Source organism: Mustela putorius, unplaced genomic scaffold (genome assembly GCF_011764305.1).
Source record: "Mustela putorius furo isolate JIRA1106 unplaced genomic scaffold, ASM1176430v1.1 tig00003914_pilon_pilon_pilon, whole genome shotgun sequence".
Taxonomy (NCBI): domain Eukaryota; kingdom Metazoa; phylum Chordata; class Mammalia; order Carnivora; family Mustelidae; genus Mustela; species Mustela putorius.
In genome coordinates, this window is record NW_025422061.1 from 3,142,465 (window position 1) to 3,165,847 (window position 23,383).

Below are 23,383 nucleotides of genomic sequence, written 5' to 3' on the forward strand. Positions count from 1 at the left end.
GCACTAAATATTTACTAAAAGGTAGATCTTGTCTTAAGTGTTCTTACCATACACACAAAAAAGTAATGATAAAATAACAACAATAATACAAGGATATTAGGAAACTTTGGGAGGAGATAAATGTGGTCTGGTGGAGGTGATGTTTTCACAAGCATATTCTCACTTCAGTAAGGTGGTTACAGACAGTGACAGGTGATGTGGAGAGCCTACTGCCTGCCAACGGCTTCCATCTGATGGCTTGAGGGCTGGTCAGGCTTTTTTTTTTTTTTAACTTTTAATTTTTTATTTTTTATAAACATATATTTTTAGTCCCCAGGGGTACAGGTCTGTGAATCACCAGGTTTACACACTTCACAGCACTCACCAAAGCACATACCCTCCCCAATGTCCATAATCCCACCCCCTTCTCCCAAACCCCCTCCCCCCAGCAACCTCAGTTTGTTTTGTGAGATTAAGAGTCACTTATGGTTTGTCTCCCTCCCAATCCCATCTTGTTTCATTGATTCTTCTCGTACCCACTTAAGCCCCCATGTTGCATCACCACTTCCTCATATCAGGCTTTTGATCCTGTACTTGCCAGCCCTGGCAGAATCCTCTATCCCACTCAGAACCTTCCCATGGCCGCTGGAGACCCAGAGGGAACACCCCTACCCCAATGGCCACTGAGGACAGTGCAGACATCTCTGACTACAGCCAGAAATAAGAACACTATTCATTTGGTTTGGAAAATCCAGCTATATAAGTAACTGTTAGTCTCTGGCTTTGTCTGTGATGCAAGCTTGTTCACTCCATGCTGAGGCCACATCCTTCCTTCTCCTGCTGGGCTGTGACCATTATAAATGCATCAAGTTTCCTCTTGGGCTGTTTCTGAGGCTGTCGTCTGGGTGAGTCCAGTTCTGTGGAGCTGCATGGCTGGAAAGGTCTGGGGAGAAATGAGGAGGGGATGTTGAGGGCCAGAGTTGTCTTGGTTAATACACTAAGGATTTCTTCTGACCACTTCCAAGTCTGCCCTTCAGCAATGATTCTGGAAATTCCTTTTATGTTTCTCATTATTGGGCTCTGTGCATGTATGCAAGTGTGTATGTGTGTAGGGGCAGAGGGTGAGGGAAGTAGTGTATAGCTTATACCCACAACTGCATCAGATTTGCCAAGCACGCCCCCCACCCCCCGCCAAGGAGTGGATGTGTATGAGGAAATAAATGTCTTGGACACCAAGGGACACAGGAGGTAAAAGGATAGAGTGCATGAGACTTAGGGATAGGGGTCACAGAGGAGAGGTAGAGTCCTGGTGTGGGCGGAAAGACTGATGGAGGGGTACCTGGGAAGGTCTGTAAAACTGATGGATCTATCTGGACATGCCCCACCTCCCTTTCAAATGCGTAAGGAATGGACTTGGTGGTTGTGTGGAGCCAAAAGTGAGAGGCAAGATGAAGACACAAGGAGAGGTGAGCATGCTTCAGTTTTCTTGCACACTCGCTGTGGTCACACTAAATTCCCATATGCACTGTTCCACAGCTCCATAGGCCCTCTATCTCCTGTTAACATCATTTATGGCTTTGGGTTGGTGTGCTTTCCCAAATTCAGTAATGTGAGGGGATTGATCCCAAACAAAGACAAAGTATTTATTAATCCAAAATATGGGAGACATAGAACAGAGAAAGACACAGTAGCTGACCTCTGCTCTTTGTGAACCCTAAGTCTATGTAGTAAAACAGATGATGAACTCTGTAACAAGATGCTGTGTGTGGTAAATGCTGTGAAAGTGTTTTTTTTTTTTTTTTGCCTTTTAACCATCTATTTTATTGTCTTTGATCTTGATTGTTGGTATCTGACTAAGGAACCTAGGTAAGTAGTAGATGATAGAGTCACACACATTTTCATGCTGTGAAAGTAGTATTTAGGGACATAAGTTCAGAAATCAGTGAACCTGATCTAAATTCTGGTTTTGAACCACCCCCCCCTTTTGTTTTGAAATTCTGGGCAACTCACTTAATTTCTCCTAAGACTCAGTTCCTCTTCCATAAAGTGGGTCTAGGCCTATGTACTACCTCCCAGGGCTTTGCAAGAGTTAAGAAAACACATTAGTGCAGGGTCCTGCCCATGAGAGGTTCTCAGTAACCATGAGTTCTAACAATGACTATGATTGTGAATGTTGCCAGGAGACCTCAAGGAGGTGTTATGTGTTTATCATTCCCCCTATGCATCCCAAATGTCATCTCATTTGTTTTTATCTATCAATAGATGGATGGAAGTGCAGTCGAAGACCATTCCCTTCTCTGTGCATGTCCGTCTTCTCCTTTCTCTGTCTAGCCACGTGCTGCTCTATTACAATTATACTTACTCACTTCCTGGGTCAAAACAGAAACAGGGAACCAGAGCCTTTCAGTTGGAAGGAATAGAAAAGGCATATTTTCCATTCTGTCATTTTATAGATGAAGAAACAGAAGCTGAGGAAGAGTTTGTCCTAGAACATAGTCCAGGAAACAGTAAGAACAAAGTTCTCCCCGTGGTATGTTGAGGGGACATTGTGAAGCGGTTTGGGCATATAGTACTGTGGACATGATTGCTTTTGTAGGTTTAACTACTGTTTCTCTCCATAGGGACACCATTTTTCCATGGATCAGGACACACCCCTGAGTCAAGCCAACAGGAAAACGTTGTGGTGGGTATTTGGGTCACTTTTCAAAACTAAAGATGGCATCTAATTAAAGTTCAGTGTTTATATATATATATACATATATATATATATATGTATATATATATATTTTTTTTTTCCTTTGTATTGTGGGTTTTTCATGGTTTAGTTCTTTCTAAAGAGGATAGACTTTATTGAAGACTCTCCTTGCATGTGCACTGTTTTCACCATCCAGCTTCCTTGTGTGAATCTCTACACAAGGACCCTGAGAAAAGCCACAGATGAACATGACTAGTGTCCGTTGCAAGCTGGCTCGTTACCTGGAGGATCTGGAGGATGCAGACTTTAAGAAGTTCAAAATGCACTTACAAGACTATCCTTCTCAGAAAGGGTGCCGACCACTCCCTCGGAGTCAGACAGAGAAAGCCGACCACATGGATCTGGCCACTCTGATGATTGACTTCAATGGTGAGGAGAAGGCATGGGCCATGGCAGTGTGGATTTTTGCTGCAATCAACAGGAGAGACCTTTATGAGAAAGCTAAGAGGGATGCACCAGAATGGGGTGAGTGGAAGGAAGACAGCATATTTTTAAAATCATAATAAAATTCATATAACATAAAATTACCTTTTTAAGCCATTTCTCAGCATACGTTTCAGCAGTTTTAAGCACATTCCTGTTGTGCAATCAATCTCTACAACTTTTCTTCATCTTGCAACACCCTGTGCCCATTAAACAACAATTCCTCTTTTCCCCTCCCCTCAGACCCTGGAACCACCACCTTCTGTCTCTATGAATTTAACTACTCTTGGTACTTATAAACTGCATGATAAAGTATTTGTCTGTTTGTATCTGGCTTACTTTATGTAGTATAAAGTCCTCGAGCCCCTTCCATGTTGTCACATATGACATGATTTCAGTCCTTTTTAAGGTAGAATAATATCCTGTGGTATGCGTATACCACATTTTGTTCATTTATTTATCCATCAGTGGACATTTAGATTGCTTCTAGTTTATTGTGAATAATGATGCTAGGAACATGAAGGTACAAACCTCTTTGAGACCCTGCTTTCAGTTCTTTTGATTATATGTTCAGAAGTAGAATTGTTGTATTATATAGTGACTCTAGGTTTCATTTTTTGAGGAACCATCATAATGTTTTTTATAGTGGCTGCCCCATTTTGCACTTCCATCAACAGGGTACAAGGGTTCTAATTTTTCGTCATCATCACCAATGTTTATTTTATTTTATTTTTGTTTTGATACTAGTTATTCTAATGGGTGTGAGATGATATCTCCTTGTGGTTTTGGTTTGCATTTCCCTATTGACTACTGATACTGAATGACTTTTCATGTGCTTGTTCACCATTTGTTTATCTTTGGAGAAATGTCTATTCAACTTTTTCCCATATTTTAATTGGGTTATTTTTTTTGTTGTTGACTTATAAGGGTTCTTTATATATCCTGGATACTAACACTATCAGATATATGATTTGCAATGTTTTCTCCCATTCCATGGATTACGATTTCATCTGTTGATGGTATTTTTTGATGCAATGAAGTTAGTATATTTGTTTTTCGATAATTCCTTTTACCATCTTGGCTTTATCCTCTGTTTTCTTCTCATGATAGTGCTATGAGAAGTTGGAGGAAAACGGTTTTCTTTTTTCTAGTTTCTTTAAAAATGAAACTAGAATGAAATGAAATGAAATTTTCTTTAAAAATGAAAGTCAGGGCTCACCTACCCCTAGGACTATGGAGATGCTAGGAGTGAAGTTTTATTCTTTTGGCTTGGTGTTCAGATCATGGGAAGAGCACAAGCAAGGGCTCAGAGGAATCTAGAAAATCACAGGATGGTGATGTTGAACTAGTTGAAAAGAGGAATAAAAATGGAAAAGCAGATTAGGAGAAGCATGGTGAGTGGAGCAGCAATATGGGTGAAATGAGGGAGAGACACATGACATGGAGGCATGAGGCACGGGTGCACGGTAGGTGGATGTTATAAACAAATTGCATATAATAACACAATTATGATTGTGTCAGTGCTTATATACTAACTAACCAAATTTAAGTTACAGAAGTGAGTTTACTAAGCAGTTTTTACAGATTTTCATCATTCCTCATAAAAACACCACAAAACTGGCATTTTACCTTTTTTTTTTTTTGTAGTCTGTACACGCCCAGGGCTTGAACTTACAATCTCTAGATCAAGAGTTTCATGGCCTACCAACTATACCAGCCAGCAACCTTCAGGCTGCACTTTCGAAAGAACTTTCAATTTCATTACTAAACGAAGTACACCAGTCACGAAAAGACAAATGCAGTATGATTCTGTTTGTAATAGGTACTAGAGTAGATAAATTTATAGACAAGAAGTGGTTGCCAAGGGCTGCCGAGTAGGGACTGGGGAATTTTTAATGGCTATAGAATTTCAGTTTTGCAAACAAAAGATAATTCTGGAGCTCAACCAGCCACGTAAAGTGAGCCTGAAAGAGGTTTTGGTTGCTTGTGGCTCTCTTTCAGTCAGAGCCAAGGCCTGGGTTCAATGTTGGGTGTGTCTTTGGCTGGAATCTGGCTCTTAACCACTAGGCTATTTTGGCTTCTGTAACTGGGCTATGAGATGGAAGAATTATACCTAGTAAGAAGTTTGTTTGTCTTTTGCTGGGGAGGACCAGATTATAGGGTAAGGCTTTAGATAAGAATTAAGTCATGATTTTGGCATGAGTTAATGTTTAGATTTTGTTTTGTAATTGGGGTCACCAATAGCTTTTGCATTCAGACTGAGTAGACGCCTACCAGGAATCCTTTATGTTGATATTGGGTTCATCTCCCAAATATTTCCCCTGGTGCTTAGCACTCATTCTTTTGTACCTCAGTTTCTTCAGTGAAGTGCCTCCTCTTTAGGATGTGTAATTTAGTGACTGCTTAGATCTATGATTCTTTTTTTAAAGATTTATTTATTTATTTATTTGACAGAGAGAGATCACAAGTAGGCAGAGAGGCAGGCAGAGAGAGAGAGAGGAGGAAGCAGGCTCCCTGCCGAGCAGAGAGCCCGATGCGGGACTCGATCCCAGGACCCTGAGATCATGACCCGAGCCGAAGGCAGCGGCTCCACCCACTGAGCCACCCAGGCGCCCCCCAGATCTATGATTCTTAACTGTAGGTGCATGTTGGAGCTTTCAAAATATAATAGTGCATGTGCACCCGAATGTTTATAGCAGCAATGTCCACAATAGCCAAACTATGGAAAGAACCTAGATGTCCATCAACAGATGAATAGATAAATAAGTGGTAGTATGTATATATATATATATATATATATATATATACATGCATATACACGATGGAATACTATGCAGCCATCAAAAGAAATGAAATCTTGCCATTTACGACGACATGGATGGAACTAGAGGTTATTATGCTTAGCGTAATAAGTCAATCAGAGAAAGACAACTGTCATATGATCTCCCTGATATGAGGAAGTGGAGATGCAACATGGGGGGTTGGGGGGAAGGAAAAGAATAAATGAAACAAGATGGGATTGGGAGGGAGACAAACCATAAGTGACTCTTAATCTCACAAAACAAACTGAGGGTTGCTGGGGGAAGGGAGGTCGGGAGAGGGTGGTTGGATTATGGACATTGGGGAGGGTATGTGCCATGGTGAGTGCTGTGAAGTGTGTAAACCTGGCGATTCACAGACCTGTACCCCTGGGGATAAAAATACATTATATGTTTATAAAAAAATAAAAATATATAATGGTGTTGGTCACACCTTGGATAGACTGAAAAATATTTACTGGGGGTAGAGCTTTTTAAAAGCTTCCTAGGTGAATTTCAAGTCAGTAGGGATTATGAACCACTGAGTTAAACAAACCTGCTTGATAATTCTGTCTTGAAGACTCAGAATGTGTGTATGATTAATCCAGGCATTTGGGGGCAGGGGAGGAGGAGAATCCTGCTGGCCCATAACCATTTTGGGCATATTTAGATATTTAGTGTGGGGATGGCCTCAAAACCAGGGCACCAAGGGAAGTTTGCCAAAAACAAAGGATAGGAGAAACCTTGCCTATCTCATGTGTTTGCTGATTGATTTCTGAGCCTGGGAGAGATCCTGAGACTGGATACTGTGGGCACACAATGCTAACTGGGTAAGTGATAGTGACATCCATTGCTTTGAAATTAGGAGTGCACAAATGCCACAAACTGGATGTTAAACTGTACACCTGTCATCTGAAGTTCAAAGCTATGTTTTTGTTTGCAAGATGTCTGGGATAGTGACTTTGAGCTGTGCCAGGTGTTGAGTACTGGGTCTCAATTACATCATCTTATTCAGGAGTCCTGATTTTTAACTTTGTATTTCTTTTTTTTTTTTTTTTGTTCTTCCAGATAATGTACATGTGGTATGCCAGGAAGAAAGCCTTGAAGAAGAGTGGATGGGTTTATTGGGGTACCTAACCAGAATCTCTATTTGTAAAAAAAGGAAAGGTAAGCAATGAGGGTAGTGCTTCCTATTGCATTTGGAAACCCAGTTTTGGAAGCTGAGAAGCTTGATCATTCTAAATGTTACTTCTCCTTGGTGAGCAAAGGCCCATTTCAGGAAATCCACTAGAGCTGAAAAACAGATCAGTGTTCACATGGCTCCTTGTAGTCCCAGAACCAAGTGGAGGTGATTGAGTGTCTCAGGTTCTAAAAGGTATGGGCTGCAGACTACCTAAAGGAATAGAACTGAATAAGAGGAAAAAAAAAAAACAAATAAGAAGGATTTTCTGGCAAGTGACAGTACCTATGGCACTTTGCTGTTCTCCTGCTCAACTGTGTATAGGAAGATTTTGACATCCTAGAGTTTCTCGGGCTGTCCATACCCACAGTGAAGAGAATGTATATCTCCCTTTCCTTAGCTCTGGTCATCACTCCCTCTGGACCACAGATCCTTGTTGATAGCTAATGTATGCTTGGACTTCTCCCAAATACTACCTTTCTGTCTTTACCCCAGATTACTGTAAGAAGTACAAAAAACACGTGAGGAGCAGATTCCAATGTATTAAAGACAGGAATGCCCGTCTAGGTGAGAGTGTGAACCTCAACAAACGCTACACCAGGCTGCGTCTTGTCAAAGAACACCAGAGCCAGCAGGAGAGGGAGCATGAACTCCTGGCCATTGGCAGGACCTCAGCCAGGATGCTGGACAGCCCTGTGAGTTCCCTGAATATGGAATTGCTGTTTGAGCCTGATGACCAACACTCAGAGCCTGTTCACACGGTGGTATTCCAGGGAGCGGCAGGCATTGGGAAAACAATACTGGCCAGGAAGATCATGTTGGATTGGGCATCAGAGAAAATTTACCAGGACAGGTTTGACTATTTGTTTTATATACACTGTCGGGAGGTAAGCCTCGGGACACGGAGGAGCCTGGGGGACCTGATTGTCAGCTGCTGCCCTGACCCAAATCCACCCATATGTAAGATTGTGAGCAAGCCTTCCAGGATTCTTTTCCTCATGGATGGCTTCGATGAGCTGCAGGGTGCCTTTGATGAGCACACAGAGACTCTATGCACAAACTGGCAGAAGGTGGAGCGGGGAGACATTCTCCTGAGCAGCCTCATCAGAAAGAGGCTCCTTCCTGAGGCCTCTTTACTCATCACCACAAGACCTGTGGCTCTGGAGAAACTGCAGCATTTGCTGGACCGTCCCCGTCATGTGGAGATCCTGGGTTTCTCAGAGGCCAAAAGAAAGGAATATTTCTTTAAGTATTTTTCAGATGAGCAACAAGCCACAGAGGCCTTCAGGCTGATTCAGGAGAATGAGGTCCTCTTCACCATGTGCTTTATCCCCTTGGTCTGCTGGATTGTATGCACTGGGTTAAAGCAGCAGATGGACAGTGGCAAGAGTCTTGCCCAGACATCCAAGACCACCACTGCTGTGTATGTCTTCTTCCTCTCCAGTTTGTTGCAGTCTCATGGAGAGAACCAGAAACACCAAGTCTCTGCCAACATCCGGGGTCTCTGCTCACTGGCTGCAGATGGAATCTGGAATCAGAAAATCCTGTTTGAAGAGTGTGACCTTAGGAACCATGGCCTTCAGAGGGCCGATGTGTCTGCTTTCTTGAGGATGAACCTATTCCAAAAAGAAGTGGACTGTGAGAAATTCTACAGCTTCATTCACATGACTTTCCAGGAGTTCTTTGCTGCCATGTACTACCTGCTGGAAGAGGAGGAACAGGGAGAGTTGAGGAACCTGCCATGGAGAAGTTCCAAGCTTCCCAACCGAGACGTGACTGTCCTTCTTGAAAACTACGGCAAATTTGAAAAGGGATATCTGATCTTTGTTGTCCGTTTCCTCTTTGGCCTTGTAAACCAGGAGAGAACCTCCTACTTGGAGAAAAAACTGAGTTGCAAGATCTCTCAGCACATCAGGCTGGAACTGCTAAAATGGATTAAAGAGAAAGCCAAGGCCAAGAATCTCCAAATCCAGCCCAGCCAGCTGGAATTGTTCTACTGTTTGTATGAGATGCAAGAGGAGGATTTTGTACAAAAAGCCATGGGCCATTTCCCCAAAATTGAGATCAGTCTCTCCACCAGAATGGACCATGTGGTTTCTTCCTTTTGTATTGAGAACTGCCACAGCATGGAATCACTTTCCCTGAGGCTGCTTCATAACTCCTCAAAGGAGGAGGAGGAGGAAGAGGAGGAAGAAGGGGAAATGCAGCTCTCTGAGGTGGATCACTGTGTCCGCCTAGATCCTCATGCTGCCTGTACTCACCGGTAAGGTGATTTGCCTTCAGGTAGGTATTAGAATGGTAGGGCTGTCCTCCGCCATCTAGCCACCTTTCTCTGGGCATTTGTTCTTTCTGCCTGCTTCGTAACTGTCTTCACAATATGGTTGCCACAGCTCCATAATAATACCACCACCCCCCATTTCTACCAGACTCCTTCAGTGGCAGAGATGGACAAGTAGAGGAGAGGGAGGTGGATAAATGGATGAGGAGAAAAGCCAATGAAGAAAATAAGCAAGTGTTTGGTAGATGCCAACTCAGCGCAAGGTATTATGTGGGTTACAGAGTTGAATAAAAATGTAAACTCAAAATGCTTGCAGTCGACTTGGGGCTCTACTGCATAGTATTCAGTTAACACACAAGGAGCCAAACAACCCCAGTGACTGTCCCAGGAACACAGAGGACAGAAAGCCTTTAGTTCTGGGTGCTGGGGGGAGGTTTATCAGAGGAGTAAGTTTTGAGCCTGCCTTGAAGGACTGGTAGGATGTGGGTGAGTGCAGGAGAAGTTAAAGGGATTCTAGCAGTAGAGTCTGGTGTCTGAGGAACAATGTACATAGGAGACTATGCCAAGGGACATGGCTTCATTGGAACAGATATAATGAGGGAAAATTGAGGGACATAGGCCTGGGAAGGAGAGGGTGTTTTTAAGCTCCTACACTGTGTTTACAACCAGGAAGTCACCAACAGCTCCCTCTTTGGGGTCTGTTCAGTAATGTAGGAGATCAGAGGCGAGTTGCTATGTTGGGACAGCAATGCAGTTCAGTTACCTGACCTCTGAAGTCCCTGCTTGGGAACTGCCACAGCTACGGTGGGAGGGTGGATAGTCTATGAAAGCTTGGGTTTAGCCTGCACAGAAAGCACTTGATACAGGATAAAATTAAGGAGAAAGGGGACTGGCCTTTCCACCAAGAATAATAAATTTTCAGCTCCTTCTTTCATCCTTGGCATCACTAGCAGGATGACCTTTTAATTTATCATTTGGTCATCCAGGACCTCCTGCTGGGGCTTCAGTGGTGATGAAGACCCAGGCCTTGCTCATAGCAACTTAAGGTTCAATTGTGGGGATATCTGGGAAAAAAGGACAGACAGTGGAGAGGATGGGCTATGGCAAGAACACATATAGAATGCACCAGAAACACATGGTGGGAAGCCCTTGAACAGCTGGACTCTGACACATGGAGTATGAGAAACCTGAGTGTGGGCAAGGGGCAGCTCAAACAGAGGGAACAGTGGGTTCAGAGGGCAGAGGCTGGGGAAACAATTATGTCCCTATGATGGGAAATGATTCAGAAAACCTAGAGAGGGTGAGAGAAAGGTAATGAGGGAAGGAAGCACATCTGTCTCTTAGGGCCCTAAAAACTATGTTGGAAAGAAACCTGATCAAGATTACAGAGCTATAAAGAAGGCTGGGAGAGACTTGAATTAAAACTCCTGATGAAAAGCCTGATGCCCATTTGATTGGGTGACAGTTACCTTCTTCTGAGGGCAGGAGCTTGCTTTGTGTGTTCCAGAACCTTCTGAAGGCCAGCAGCATGGATATCCCACCCCATGCTGTCAAAAGTGCAGAATTGCAGGCACAATCTTAGACACACAGAGCCAGAATCTGTATTCTAACAAGGACTGCATGTTGGAACCATGTGGAAGTCTTAAAACTCTTGATATACTTGGTCCTGCCTCAGAGATTCTGACTTTAGTCCTATGGTGTGGCCTGGCTCTCTTTTGAGAACATTGGTGATGCTATTATGCAGCCAATGTGAGATCTGAGATCTGGATCTCACAGTGTAGTCTCTGGATTACTTAACAGAAAACAAGGCCTTGGGCAGGACAGCTGTCTGATGACAGAGGAGGAGAAAGACATCTGAGGGAGGTACTGGAGGGTGTGCCAAGGCAGCCAGTCACAGACTCATGCTGTTTCCATAATAAGGTATGCAGGACAGTCTTACCATGGCCCCCTGGTCTTTGTCATTCCTTAGTAGGCAATTTTTGGTTCTGTGAGTCAGTTCTTAATCCCTGGGGAGTCTTTGAACTGGGGCCAGACACTCCTGATTTTCTTTTCTTTCTTCCTTCCCTACAATTTCAGGTTGGTGAATTGTTATGTCACTCTCAGCCTTTGGCAGGGGCTTTTCTCAGTCCTAAGCACTAACTCACTGAACCTCACTGAACTGAACCTCAGTGACAATGCTCTGGGGGACCCAGGGGTACAGGTGTTATGTGAAATGCTCCAGCGACCCGGCTGTAATATTCGGAGACTGTGGTAAGAAACTGTGTGTGTGTGTTTGTGTGTGCACGCATATCTGTGAGTGACACAGAGAGCAGAGTGGAGGAAGACCTCAGGGTCCAGATCAATGGTTTGTTAATTTTCTAGGGCTGCTGTAACAAAGTACCAGAGAAAAAGAAGCTTGAACAATAGAAATTCATATTCTCATAGTCCTGGAGTCTGGAAGTCCAAGCTGAAGGTGTCAGCAGGATTGGTTTCTCCTGAGTCTCTCTTTTTGGCTTGTAGATGGTGGTCTTCTCCCTAAGTCTTCATGTGGTCTCTGTGTTCGTGTCTGATTTCCTAAAGGATACCAGTTATGTTGGATTGGGGCCTGTCCTCATGACTTCATTTAAGGGTCTAAAACCTGATCTCCAAATATAGTCACAATTCTGAAATCCTAGGGATTATGATTTTTTTGGGGGGGGGTGGACACAGTTCAGCCCATAACAAGTAGGAAAGTAAAATGGATTGGAGGTCACTTGTTTAGAAAGCTTCAAATAGGGAAGAATGATGGGGAACTGAAAGTAAGCCATTTCTTGGCGATAGGACAAAAAGTGCATGGCCCTCAATATCTTCTGTTTCCTCACTGGCCCTCATCATGGCTGAGAATTGGAGAGTTTCATCATAGACAATGTCTACCTGGGCTGGACCCCATCAAAACATTTCATATAGGTTGAAATGTCACAGAGAATCTCTTTCAGCTTTCTTAATAAAGAGTGCTTGCTCTGGACTCACACTGTGAATCAGACTCAAATTCCCCAAGACAATACATGAGTGTCTGGGCCATCCTACAGACACTCTTCCATCACACATCTGCATTTTTTATGAGCTACATAGCCAGCACTAAAGCCCATCCCTCCAGGGTGTTTTCATACATCCCTTTCTTGATCATTATACCCACCCTAACACCAACTTTATCAATTTTATCTCCTATACAAACCAGTAGCCCAGGCCCAGTAAACATGACTGTTTGCCATGATATTGCAATACAATTCAAGATCATGGGACAGAATTTGTGTTCATCTTTCCACTGTCCCTACAATGTCTGGACAAGTGTCTTAGCACGCATCAGTGCTCAAAAATACATACTGAGTGACTACTGACTGGTTTTCCCACATCCACCCTTACCACCTTCCTATTCTCCATATAGCACCATCCTATTCTCCATACAGAAGTCAGAGGGTTATTTAGAAAATTCTACTTTAATTATGTCATTCCCTTGCTTGAATGCTTTCTCTTTGTTCTTTTGATAAATTACAAATCCTCCTCTTGCCTTCAAGGCTCTGGCTGGTTTGGGCTCCTTGCCTTCTTCATCCCATGCCAGTCTTCCCACTATCCTGCTGGGTGCCCCTGTGTGATTCCATAGAGTGAGACACAAATAGAGAGACATGGGTGATGATGAGATATTTTGCAAGTAAATAGAGGTTTAGTCATGCATTCAGCTCTAGTTGGTGTGAAGATAGGGGTATAAAGGAAGATGTTAACAGGCTTTAGGATGATGAAGTATTCATCTGGAAAGAATCAACATTCTTAGTCCTCTGACACTGGCACTCCTAGTTGTTGTTGATGATGGTGATAGCGGTGTCTTTGTGTGTGTCTGTGTGTGTGTTGGGGGGAGTTGTAAATCAAATCAAGAAACAGAGCTTCCTGCTATTTTGGTGTAGGTGGAGGGCTGGAATTTAATCATTAAACAGAACAATGGAGACAAGATTGACAAAGAAGTAGATAAGTTAAAAACCCCAGAGAGATCAGTGTCCACCTGAGGGATTTTTGCAGTGAAGAACATGTGATACAGAGGTGGGACACAGATTTACCTCCTTTTTCATTTATAAAACAGGGACATGCCTGTATATATTGTAGAGCTGACCATTATTTATGGAGGGAGTTCACTGACATACTCAGTGGTTGTGGTCTCAGGCTATGAGTTCATAAGCCTGGGAACTAACTTCACAATAAGTCTCAGCCTGCATGTGGGAGTTCTGGTAAGATCATACTCTCACCTAACTTCTTTCCTTAAAATTTTCCCTTTGTAACATGAGACCACAAATCGCCCCAGTTGGTGCTGAAAACTGGCATAGACCAGAAGGCAGTGTCAGAGAAGCAGCCTTGTTCTGATGCTTTCTGCTTCTCTACTTGGCATGAAGGTTGGGGCGGTGTTGCCTTTCCCATCACTGCTGCTTCAACATCTCCTCAGTCCTGAGCAGCAACCAGAAGCTGATGGAATTGGATCTGAGCCACAACACCCTGGGAGACTTTGGAATTAGACTTCTTTGTGTGGGGCTGAGGCATCTATTCTGCAATCTGAAGAAGCTTTGGTGAGTCTGAGCTATTTTCCTTCAGGTAACATGAGCTGTGGCTTCCGGGATCTATTATGCACTACAGTTTTAGCATGAGAATAGACTTTACTGCTCAGAAGATTTCCAGGTGTTTATCAGTAATTCATTCAGTTAGTGTTTGTTGTGGGAAGAGCCATATACTAAGTCTTAGAAATGAACTTAAGTAATCCAACAAATCATGCTCACTTTTAACGTATTTACAGTCAAGCTGAGAAAATACAACCAGCTCCAGGAGAGTTTTGGGACTTTATGACAAGCTCTTGGTCTCCACACAAAACAGAAAAGAGGTGTTAACACACTTGATCTTTTATGAAGCCCTTCACTAAATGTTTCTGGGAGACTTGATTTTTGAATAAGAGAAAGCACTTGAAAATGGTAGGGCCATTAGGATGGCTATTATAAACAAACAAAACAAAACAAAAGATAAGTGTAGGCGAGGAGAAATTGGAACCATCATAATTGCTGGTGGGAATGTAAAATAGTATAGCTGGTATGTTAGTTCCTCAAAGTGGACATAGAATTACCGTATGATCCAGCAATTTCACTTCCACGTATATAAAAAGCAGTGTAATCAGGGATCCAAACCTGTATTTGTACACTTGTGTCCATAGCAGCATTATTCACAATAGCCAGAAAGTAGAAACAACTCAAATACCCATGGAATAATGAATGGATTAAACATGTGGTAAGGGGGTGGGGTTGGGGGTAGAAGAATGTGGTAGGTATATGCATACAGCCTTCAGGAGAATTCAGACACATGCTGCAACATGGATGGATCTTGAAAACATTATACTAATTAAAATAAGCCATACACAAAAGGGCAGAAATGTGTGATTCCACTTACAGGAATGACCTAAAATAATCAAATTCATACAGGCAAAAAATAGAATAGTGGGTCCTGGGGGCGGGGGGAGAGAGGAGTGAGGAGTTAGTGTTCAGTATGTACTAAGTTGCAGTTTGGAAAGATGAAAACCTTCTGGAGATGGATGGTGGTCACAGTTATACAACAATGAGAAGGTAACTTAAATGCTACTGAATTGTACACTTAAGGATTACAATGGTAATTTTTATGTTATGTATATTTTACCACAATAAAAAAAAGTATAGGGAGCTGATAAGATGGAGTATTGGCATGGGCTTGGAAGGTGTTTACTTGCTATTACACCAAACAAAAGGAAATAAATAGTTAATATACAGTTTGGACACTCTTCCTGTGTGTGGAAAGGACTAGAAACAGCATTGGAGCAAGTGCTTCCATGACTCACAGACAGTGAGGTGAGAGAAATGTCTGACATTCTGCCATCTTTATGGAAGGTTGGTCAGTTGCTGTCTCACATCAGCATGTTGTGAGGACCTTGCATCCGTCCTGAGCACCAACCAGTCCCTGACCAGACTCTACTTGGGGGAAAATGCCTTGGGAGATGCAGGAGTTGGAATTCTATGTGAAAAAGCAAAGCATCCACAATGTAAGCTGCAGAAACTGGGGTAAGTCTTCATTGGTATCTCAGTAGAAATCAGCTTCTCTTCACGATGTATTGCTTGGGAAACATGGATGAGGGTCGTTCTATAGTAGGATGATCAGACAGAGTTGAGGGTAGAGAATGGAGGAGACAGTATATGAAGTCGTTGGAATACTAGATACTACTTTCTACTAGTAAGTTATTTATGACTATAGAACTGAAAGAAACCTTAGGGATTGCTCAGCTCAATCCCCCGCTGAGGGAAACCATTGTTTCTCAGACATTCACATGGATAGTTACTGGTTTCATGTGTGGACTCTTCCAAGCACACCAGCCATTGCTGCACATGCGGCCATTGCAGTAAGAGAGAGTTCTTATTTCTATATAACACCTTTGGTTTCTGTGTGTTGGTCCTTGCTCTGCTACGCAGGACTCTGCTGAGAGATATTGATCTCAGTTCCCAAGAGACAATACTCACATTCTAGGCCTTCTCCTCTCTTGCCTGGACATCTCTAAATTCTCAAGAAGGATATAGCTTCACGCCTTCACCTACATAGTCATGTTGTCCTAGGGAAGGGCTGTTCTGTTCGTGTCCCTATTTGAAGTACATTGCCCAGACCTGAACCTGATACTCCTAGAGATGTATGGTGAAATTTTCACCTCCTGTGGCAGGGCCCTGTAACTGTCACAGAGGGAGCCTCTGATTTTCTTGTGTTTCTGGCAGTCACATCAGATCACAAGTTCAAATTGGAATTCTGTAGTAAATAATAATGTGAAATTCTGGTGTGTTTTCTAACATTAACACCCAAATCTCTGCAGACTTCCAACTAGGTGCCATACAAGTCAATTCAGTTTTGACACTATCTACTCAGAGGTAGTGCGGACCCCACAGGTTAAGAACCTAGTCCTACATGTTCCCACACTGGCAATATCAGATATCATCGCAAGTAGTGGCACAAGTTACTTGCACTTCTTTCTTTATGACCTGGGGGTTTTTACACCCCCCTCCTCAGGTTTTAAAGTTTGCTAGGACCCCTCACAGAAATCAGGGAAACACAACTTACAGTTACATTTATTATAAAAGATATTATAAAAAATACATATAAACAGTGATACAGGGTGAAGTTGAGAAGGGTCCGGAGCACAGGGACACTTGTCCCCATGTATTTGGGGCATTTCACCCTCCCAGCAACGGATGCATTCACCAACCTATAAGGTCCCCAAACCTCATTGTTTAAGAGATTTTATAGAGTTTGATCAGCCTTCCTCCTTTCTGCCTCCTCAGGGTTGGTGGATGGGTTGAAAGTTCCACCTCACCAACTGCGTGATCATTCTGGTGACCAGCCCCATCCCAAGGCTATCTGTGGGACCCACCTTCAGTCACCTCATTACTACAAACTTACCTGTGATCAGAAAGGGCTCCTTTGAATAGGAAAAGAGGCTGCTTCACTTAGGACATTTCAAGGGTTTTAGAAGCTCTGTGCAGAAACTGGGGACAAAGACTAAATGTATTTCTCATTATGACACACAAAATATCTACTGATAATCATGTACTTAAACATGTATCATGGCTTTTCCATGATCATTTTACATGGATTATCTCAGCTGACCTCATAAAAATTATGCCAAGTAGATATTAGTGTCTCTAACTCAAATAGGAACAAATGAGGCCAAGAGAGCTTAAGACCTTTTCCCAAGGACACTTGGATAGAAGGCAGTGGAACCCATGAAGATACAGCCCAGTGTAACCCCCTGCCCTGTTGCTTAACACTAGTGCAATACTAAGTCATGAGTCTTGCTGTCAGGTTTTCTATGGGGCATTTACATCCCTGTCTGGGCCTCACAATCTTATCTTTTTTTGGACAGATTGCTTAGGCATTTTTGAATTGTGATTCTGTCAATGTTATCTCTACCTACAACAAGCAAACTGTAAATGTCTTCATTGACATTACTGATATGAATACCAACCATATCAGCACCAAGACAAATATAACAGAAAGGGTCTTTAATGAGGAATAATACATTAATTCATCATTACAACCTGCATAGGTTCACAACACTCTGATATCCTTCTATCTGTCCCATCAACCCATCCTCAGATATCACCGCATCTCTTTCCTTGGAAAGCCCTGTCTTCAACGTCTCCATATCCTCTCCTTCTTACTCTACCTCAGCAGTTTGGCTTCTGCTACTCCCTATTTGTTCAACAGACATATTTTGGCTCCTTTATTTCTGGGCATGCTGGAGGCTCACTTGTAGTTGCTGACAGTGGCAGTGAGTAAGACAGACCAAGAGTCATTTTTCACAAATATTGGTAGAACAGGCAACAGACACTAGACAATAGACAAACAATATACAGTACATGCAAGTGACATAATAAAACTGGAGTTGACAGTAAAAGTTTGCTTTCTTGTCCAAGTGTTTCTCAAATGCCTCTTGAGTGACGTGGGATCAAGTACTTAGTGAAGTGAAAGTATGAGTGGTGAAGGAGTCAGGGAAAAACAAACAAACAAACAAATGAAAAACAAAACCCAAGGGAAAAATAGAAGGAAGAGGTCCAGAACATAGACTCTCAGTTGGTCCTCAGTGATCCTGGTTCTGACGTATACATCCTTCCCAGTCTCTATTTTCATTGACATCTGTTGTCTTTAATTCTCCTCATTTTCCTGAAACTATTCTCTTATTTTTGGGGAATTGCTCATTCTTTCCTGTGAATTCTAAAACTTCTCCTTCTCTGGGTCCTGCATTGACTTCTCATCCTGTGGTCTGGGGAATTTCACCACTGGTTTTCTTTTTTACTAATGTTTGTACACTCTCTGGGAACTTTTATATGCCACTTAGCCTCAAAAACAATGTGTACAGAGGTGGCTCTGAAAAATGGTCTTAAACCCAGGTATTGTTCATTAACTTTTCTTTTTTAATAGATTTTCATACCTTAGAGCAGTTTTAGATTCACTGAGGATTGAGGGGAAGGTACTGAGATTTCCTATATGCCTTCTGCCCCCTTACATGCATAGTCTCCCTGTTATCAACATCGGTGACCACAGTGGTACATTTATTACAGTTAAAGACTTAATGGCATATCATTATCACACAAAGTGCACAGTTTATATCAGAATTCACTCTCAGTTATGTACATCATATGAGTTTGGGCAAGTGTATAATGACATGTATCTACTACTGTAGTATCACAGAAAGTAGTTTCATTGTCCCCAAATCTTTTGTGTTTGGACTATTCATCCATCCCTTTTGCTAATTCCAACAAACAACTGTTTTTTGTTTTTTAATTGAAGAAGAGTTAACATAAAATGTTATATTAATTTTAGGTGTACCACAAAGTGATTTGGCAATTCTATACATTATGCTATGCTTACCATGATAAATACAGTCACCATCTGTCAGCATGCAAAGTTACTACAATTTTATTGACTATATTCTCTATGCTGTACTTTTTGTCCTCATCACTAATTTATTTTATAACCACAAGTTATCCCCTTCACCTATTTTGCTTTCTCATTTGTTTCCATCTCCATTTGTCTCCATTTTGTTCATGGAACCACCAGTTTGTTCCCTGTATTTATGATTCTGTCTCTGTTTTTTGTTGATTTCTTGTTTTGTTTTGTTTTTTAGATTCCATATATATATCATGTGATATATTAAATAGGATCATTTTCTCAATTTCTCTTTCTGTTCCATTATTAGTGTATAGAAATGCAACCAATTTCTGTATATTAATTTTGTATCCTGCAACTTTACTGAATTCATTTATCAGTTCAAATAGTTTTTTTGTTGTATTCTTTAGGGTCTATAGTATCATGTGATTGGCAAATAATGAAAATCTTTCTTTTTCCTTACCACTTTGGATTCCTTTTTTTTTTTTCTTGTCTGATTCCTGCAGCTAGGACTTCCAGTAACATGTTGAATAACAGTGGTGGGAGTGGCAATCTTTTCTTATTTCTGGTCTTAGAGGAATCCTCAGTTTTTCACAATTGAATATGATGATAGCTGTGAGTTTTTCCACATATGACCTTCATTATGTTGAAATATATTCCTTCTGAACCCACTTTGTTGGGAGGTTTTATTATGAATGGATGTTGTATTTTTCATATGATTTTTCTACATGTATTGAGATGATCATATAACCTTTCTCTTATTAATGTGATGTATCACATTGATTGTTTTGTAAATATTGAAGCACTCTTGCATCCCTGATAAATCCTACTTGACCATGATGAGTGATTTTTTAGTGTATTGTTGAATATTTTGTTGAGAATTTTTTCATTTAGCTTCATCAGGGATATTGGCCTGTAGTTCTCTCTCTCTCTTTCTTTTTCTTTTCTGTGTGTGTGTGTGTGTGTGTGTGTGTGTGTGTGTGTCTTTGTCTGGTTTTGGTATTGGAGTAATGCTGGAGTCAGGGAATGAATTTGGAAGTTTCCTTCCTCTTCTATTGTTTGGAATAGTTTGAGAGGAATAGGTAATACTCTTTTTTAAATATTTGATAGAATTCACCTGTAAAACCATCTGGCCCTGACTTTTATTTGTTGGTAATTATATTTGATTACTGATAACATTTCATTAATTGGTCTGTTCAAATTTTCTATTTCTTTCTGATTCAATTTTGAAAAATTATGTTTCTAAGAATTTATCTACTTCTTATAGGTTGTCCAGTTTGTTGGCATATACGTTTTCATAAAATTCTCTTATATTCATTTGTACTTCTGTGGTGTCTGTTGTTATTTCTCCTTCATTTCTATTTTCATGTATCTGGGTCTCCTTTCTCTCTTAATGAGTCTGGATAAGGGTTTTTAATTTTGTTTATAGTTTCAGAGAACCAGCTCCTGGTTTCATTGATCTTTTGCACTGTTTCTTTAGTCTCTATTTAATTTATTTATGTTCTAGTCTAGAACATTTTTTCTTGTTTCTTCAGGCAGGCTTGTATTGCTATTAAGTTTTCTCTTAGAATAGGTTTTGCTGCATCCCAAAGATTTCGGATTGCTCTGTTATCGATTTGTCTCCATGGTTTTAAAAATTTCCTCTTTGATTTTTTGGTTGACCCATTCATTGTTTTGGAGAATGTTGTTTAACCTCCATGTATTAGTGTTCCTCACAGATTGTTTCTTGTAATTCATTTCTGGTTTTTTACTGTTGTGGTCAGAAAAGATGCTTGATATAACTTCAAACTTCTTAAATTTATTGAGATTTGTCTTGTGGAGAATATTTATATGCACTTGAAAAGAATGTGTATTCTGCTGTTTCTGGGTGGAATGTTCTGTATATATCTGTTAGGTCCATCTGGTCCAATGCGTTATTCAAAGCCACTGTTTTCTCATTGACCTTCTGTGTGGATGATCTGTCCATTGGTGTAATTGGAGTGTTAAAATCACCTATTGTAATTGTATTACTGTCATTTTCTCCTTCTATGCCTGTTAATAACTGATTTATTTATAGGTATTCCTATGTTGGGTGCATAGATATTGACAATTGTTATAGCCTCTTATTGGATTTTCCCATTACCATTATACAGTGCCTTTCTTTTTCCCTTTTTTTATTACAATCTTTGCTTTATTTTTATTTTTTTTTTTAAGATTTTATTTGACAAAGATCACAAGCAGGCAGAGAGGCTGGCAGAGAGAGAGGAAGGGAAACGGACTCCCTGTTGAGCAGAGAGCCCATTGCAGGGCTGAATCCCAGGACCCTAAGATCATGACCTGAGCCGAAGGCAGAGGCTTTAACCTACTGAGCCACCCAGGCACCCCACAATCTTTGCTTTAAAGTTTGTTTTGTTAGAGACAAGTATTACCACTTTGACTTTTTTTTTCTTTTCTATTTGTATAGTATATTTTTCAATCCTTTCACTTTTAGTCCGTTTTTGTCTTTTTTTTAAAGATTTTTTTTAAGATTTCATTTTTTTATTTGACAGACAGAAATCACAAGTAGGCAGAGAGGCAGGCAGAGAGAGAGGAGAAAACAGGATCCCCGAAGAGCAGAGAGCCCAATGTGGGGCTCGAACCCAGGACCACCAAGGTACCCCTTTTTTCTAAAGATTTTATTTATTTATTTGATAGAGCAAGCACAGTGAGAGAGGGAACAGAAGCAGGGGGAGTGGGAGAGGGAGAAGCAGACTCCCCGCTGAGCAGGGATCCTGATGCGGGGTTCAATTCCAGGACCCTGGGATCACGACCTGAGCTGAAGGCAGATGCTTAATGACTGAGCTACCCAGGTGCCCAAGTCTGTTTTTGTCTTTAAGTTTGTAGTAAATTTCTTGCAGGGAACATGTAGATGGATCTATTTCTTTCTTTTTTTTTTTTTTAATTTATTCAGTCAGCCTATGTGTTTTGATTGGAGTACTTAGTCCATTTACATTTAAATTGGTTATTAATAAGCATGCATTTATTTCCATTTGGTTAATTGTTTTCTGGTTGCTTTTGTAGTTCATTTCTTGTCCTCTTGTTTTCTTCCCTTGTGATTTGTGTAGATTAAGTTCCAGTGTTATGTGTAGATTAAGTTAAAAATTTTGGGGGTAGGTATTTATTATAGGTTTTTGATTTGTAGTTACCATGAGGTTCATATATAGCATCTTAGGCATTTATCAGTCTATATTAAGTTAATGGTTGCTTGAGTTTGAACACATTCTAAAAACACTAAATTTTTACTCCCCTTCCATGTTTTATGTATATGATGTCATATTTTATCTCCTTTTTTAGTTTGCGTATCACCTGACTGATATTTGTAAATATAATTGATTTTATTACCTTCTTGTTTTAACCTTCATACTAACTTTATAAGTGATTAGTCTACTACCTTTACTGAATGTTTGTTATTATCGATTTTTTTTTTCTTTTTTCTTTTATAATTTTTTTCTTACTTCTAGTTATGGCTTTTTCTTTACATTGAAAGCTTTTTCTTACATTTATTCCTTTCGCATTTCTTGTAAGGTTGATGTAGTGGTAATGAACCCCTTTAACTTTTTTTTCATCTGGGAAATACTGTGTCTCTCTTCCTATTCTGAATGATAATCTTGCCAGGTAGGATATTCTTGATTGCAGACTTTTTCCTTCCAACATTTTGAATATATCATACCACTATCTTCTGGCCTGAAATTCTTTTGCTGAAAATTAAAAAAAAAATTCTATCATTACTTTTTTTGTCATTTAAATTGTTATGCATTCTTGTGTAAACCTCTTTAGGTTTATCTTGTTAGGAACTCTGTGCTTGCTGGACCTGGATGTCTATTTCTGTCCCAAGATTAGAGAATTTTTCAGCTATTATTTCTTCAAGTATGTTATTGCTCTTCTCCTTCTGGGATCCCTAGAATGTAAATGTTATGCTTGATGATGTTGGTAAAGTACTTTAATCTATTGTAATTTTTTCTTTTCTTTTTTCTTCTCATTGTTCAACTTGGTTGGTTTCCATTACTTTGTCTTCCAGATTTTTGATCCATTACTCTGTATCCTTAAATCTGCTGTTGATTCCCTCTGGTGTATATTTTATTTCAGCTATTGAATTCTTTATATCTGGCTTGTTCTTTTTTATATTTTCTATCTTTTTGTTGAGGTTCTCTCTGAGTTCATCTACTCTTTTCTCAAGTCCTTTATCTTTATGACTGTTACTTTGAATTCTTTACCAGGCATATTGGTTTTCTGTGTTTTATTTAGTTCTTTTGCTGTAAATTTGTCTTGTTTTTTCCATTTGGGACATATTTATCTTCCTCCTCTTTTTGTATGACTCTCTGTATTTGCTTCTTTGTATTAAGGAAATTATCTACATCTCCTGGTCTTGGAAGTAGTGACCTTGTGTAGAAAAGATTCTTTGATTCTTTATGGTGCAATGCTCCTGGTTAACAGAATCAAGAATTCCAGGCGTGCTCTTCTATGTGGACTTCATACACCTTCTTGTGCCTACTGTAGGTGCAGTGGATGGG

At 40.7% G+C, this 23,383-nt stretch overlaps 1 protein-coding gene across 15 annotated transcripts in view; it reads left to right on the forward strand.

Moving 5' to 3' along the window:
- The first annotated feature begins 1,316 nt into the window (after window positions 1-1,316).
- The window catches only part of NLRP3 (NLR family pyrin domain containing 3), a 44,299-nt gene continuing 22,232 nt past the window's right edge, over window positions 1,317-23,383 (forward strand). For 5 of the 15 annotated variants that reach the window (XR_006603389.1, XM_045069226.1, XM_013048935.2 and 2 more), the window contains exons 1-8: window positions 2,231-2,486; window positions 2,601-2,662; window positions 3,022-3,199; window positions 7,024-7,122; window positions 7,631-9,398; window positions 11,490-11,663; window positions 13,811-13,981; window positions 15,317-15,487. Coding sequence is in view for 14 of the 15 variants with exons in the window: in XM_045069226.1 (XP_044925161.1) it covers window positions 2,246-2,486; window positions 2,601-2,662; window positions 3,022-3,199; window positions 7,024-7,122; window positions 7,631-9,398; window positions 11,490-11,663; window positions 13,811-13,981; window positions 15,317-15,487 (2,864 nt within the window). In the remaining variant the exon portion in view is untranslated. Of the gene's footprint in view, window positions 1,446-2,230; window positions 2,510-2,600; window positions 2,663-2,870; window positions 3,200-7,023; window positions 7,123-7,630; window positions 9,399-11,489; window positions 11,664-13,810; window positions 13,982-15,316; window positions 15,488-23,383 lie in introns of those variants that run through there. The other 10 variants (XM_045069230.1, XM_004778431.3, XM_045069228.1 and 7 more) reach the window with 8 other exon arrangements.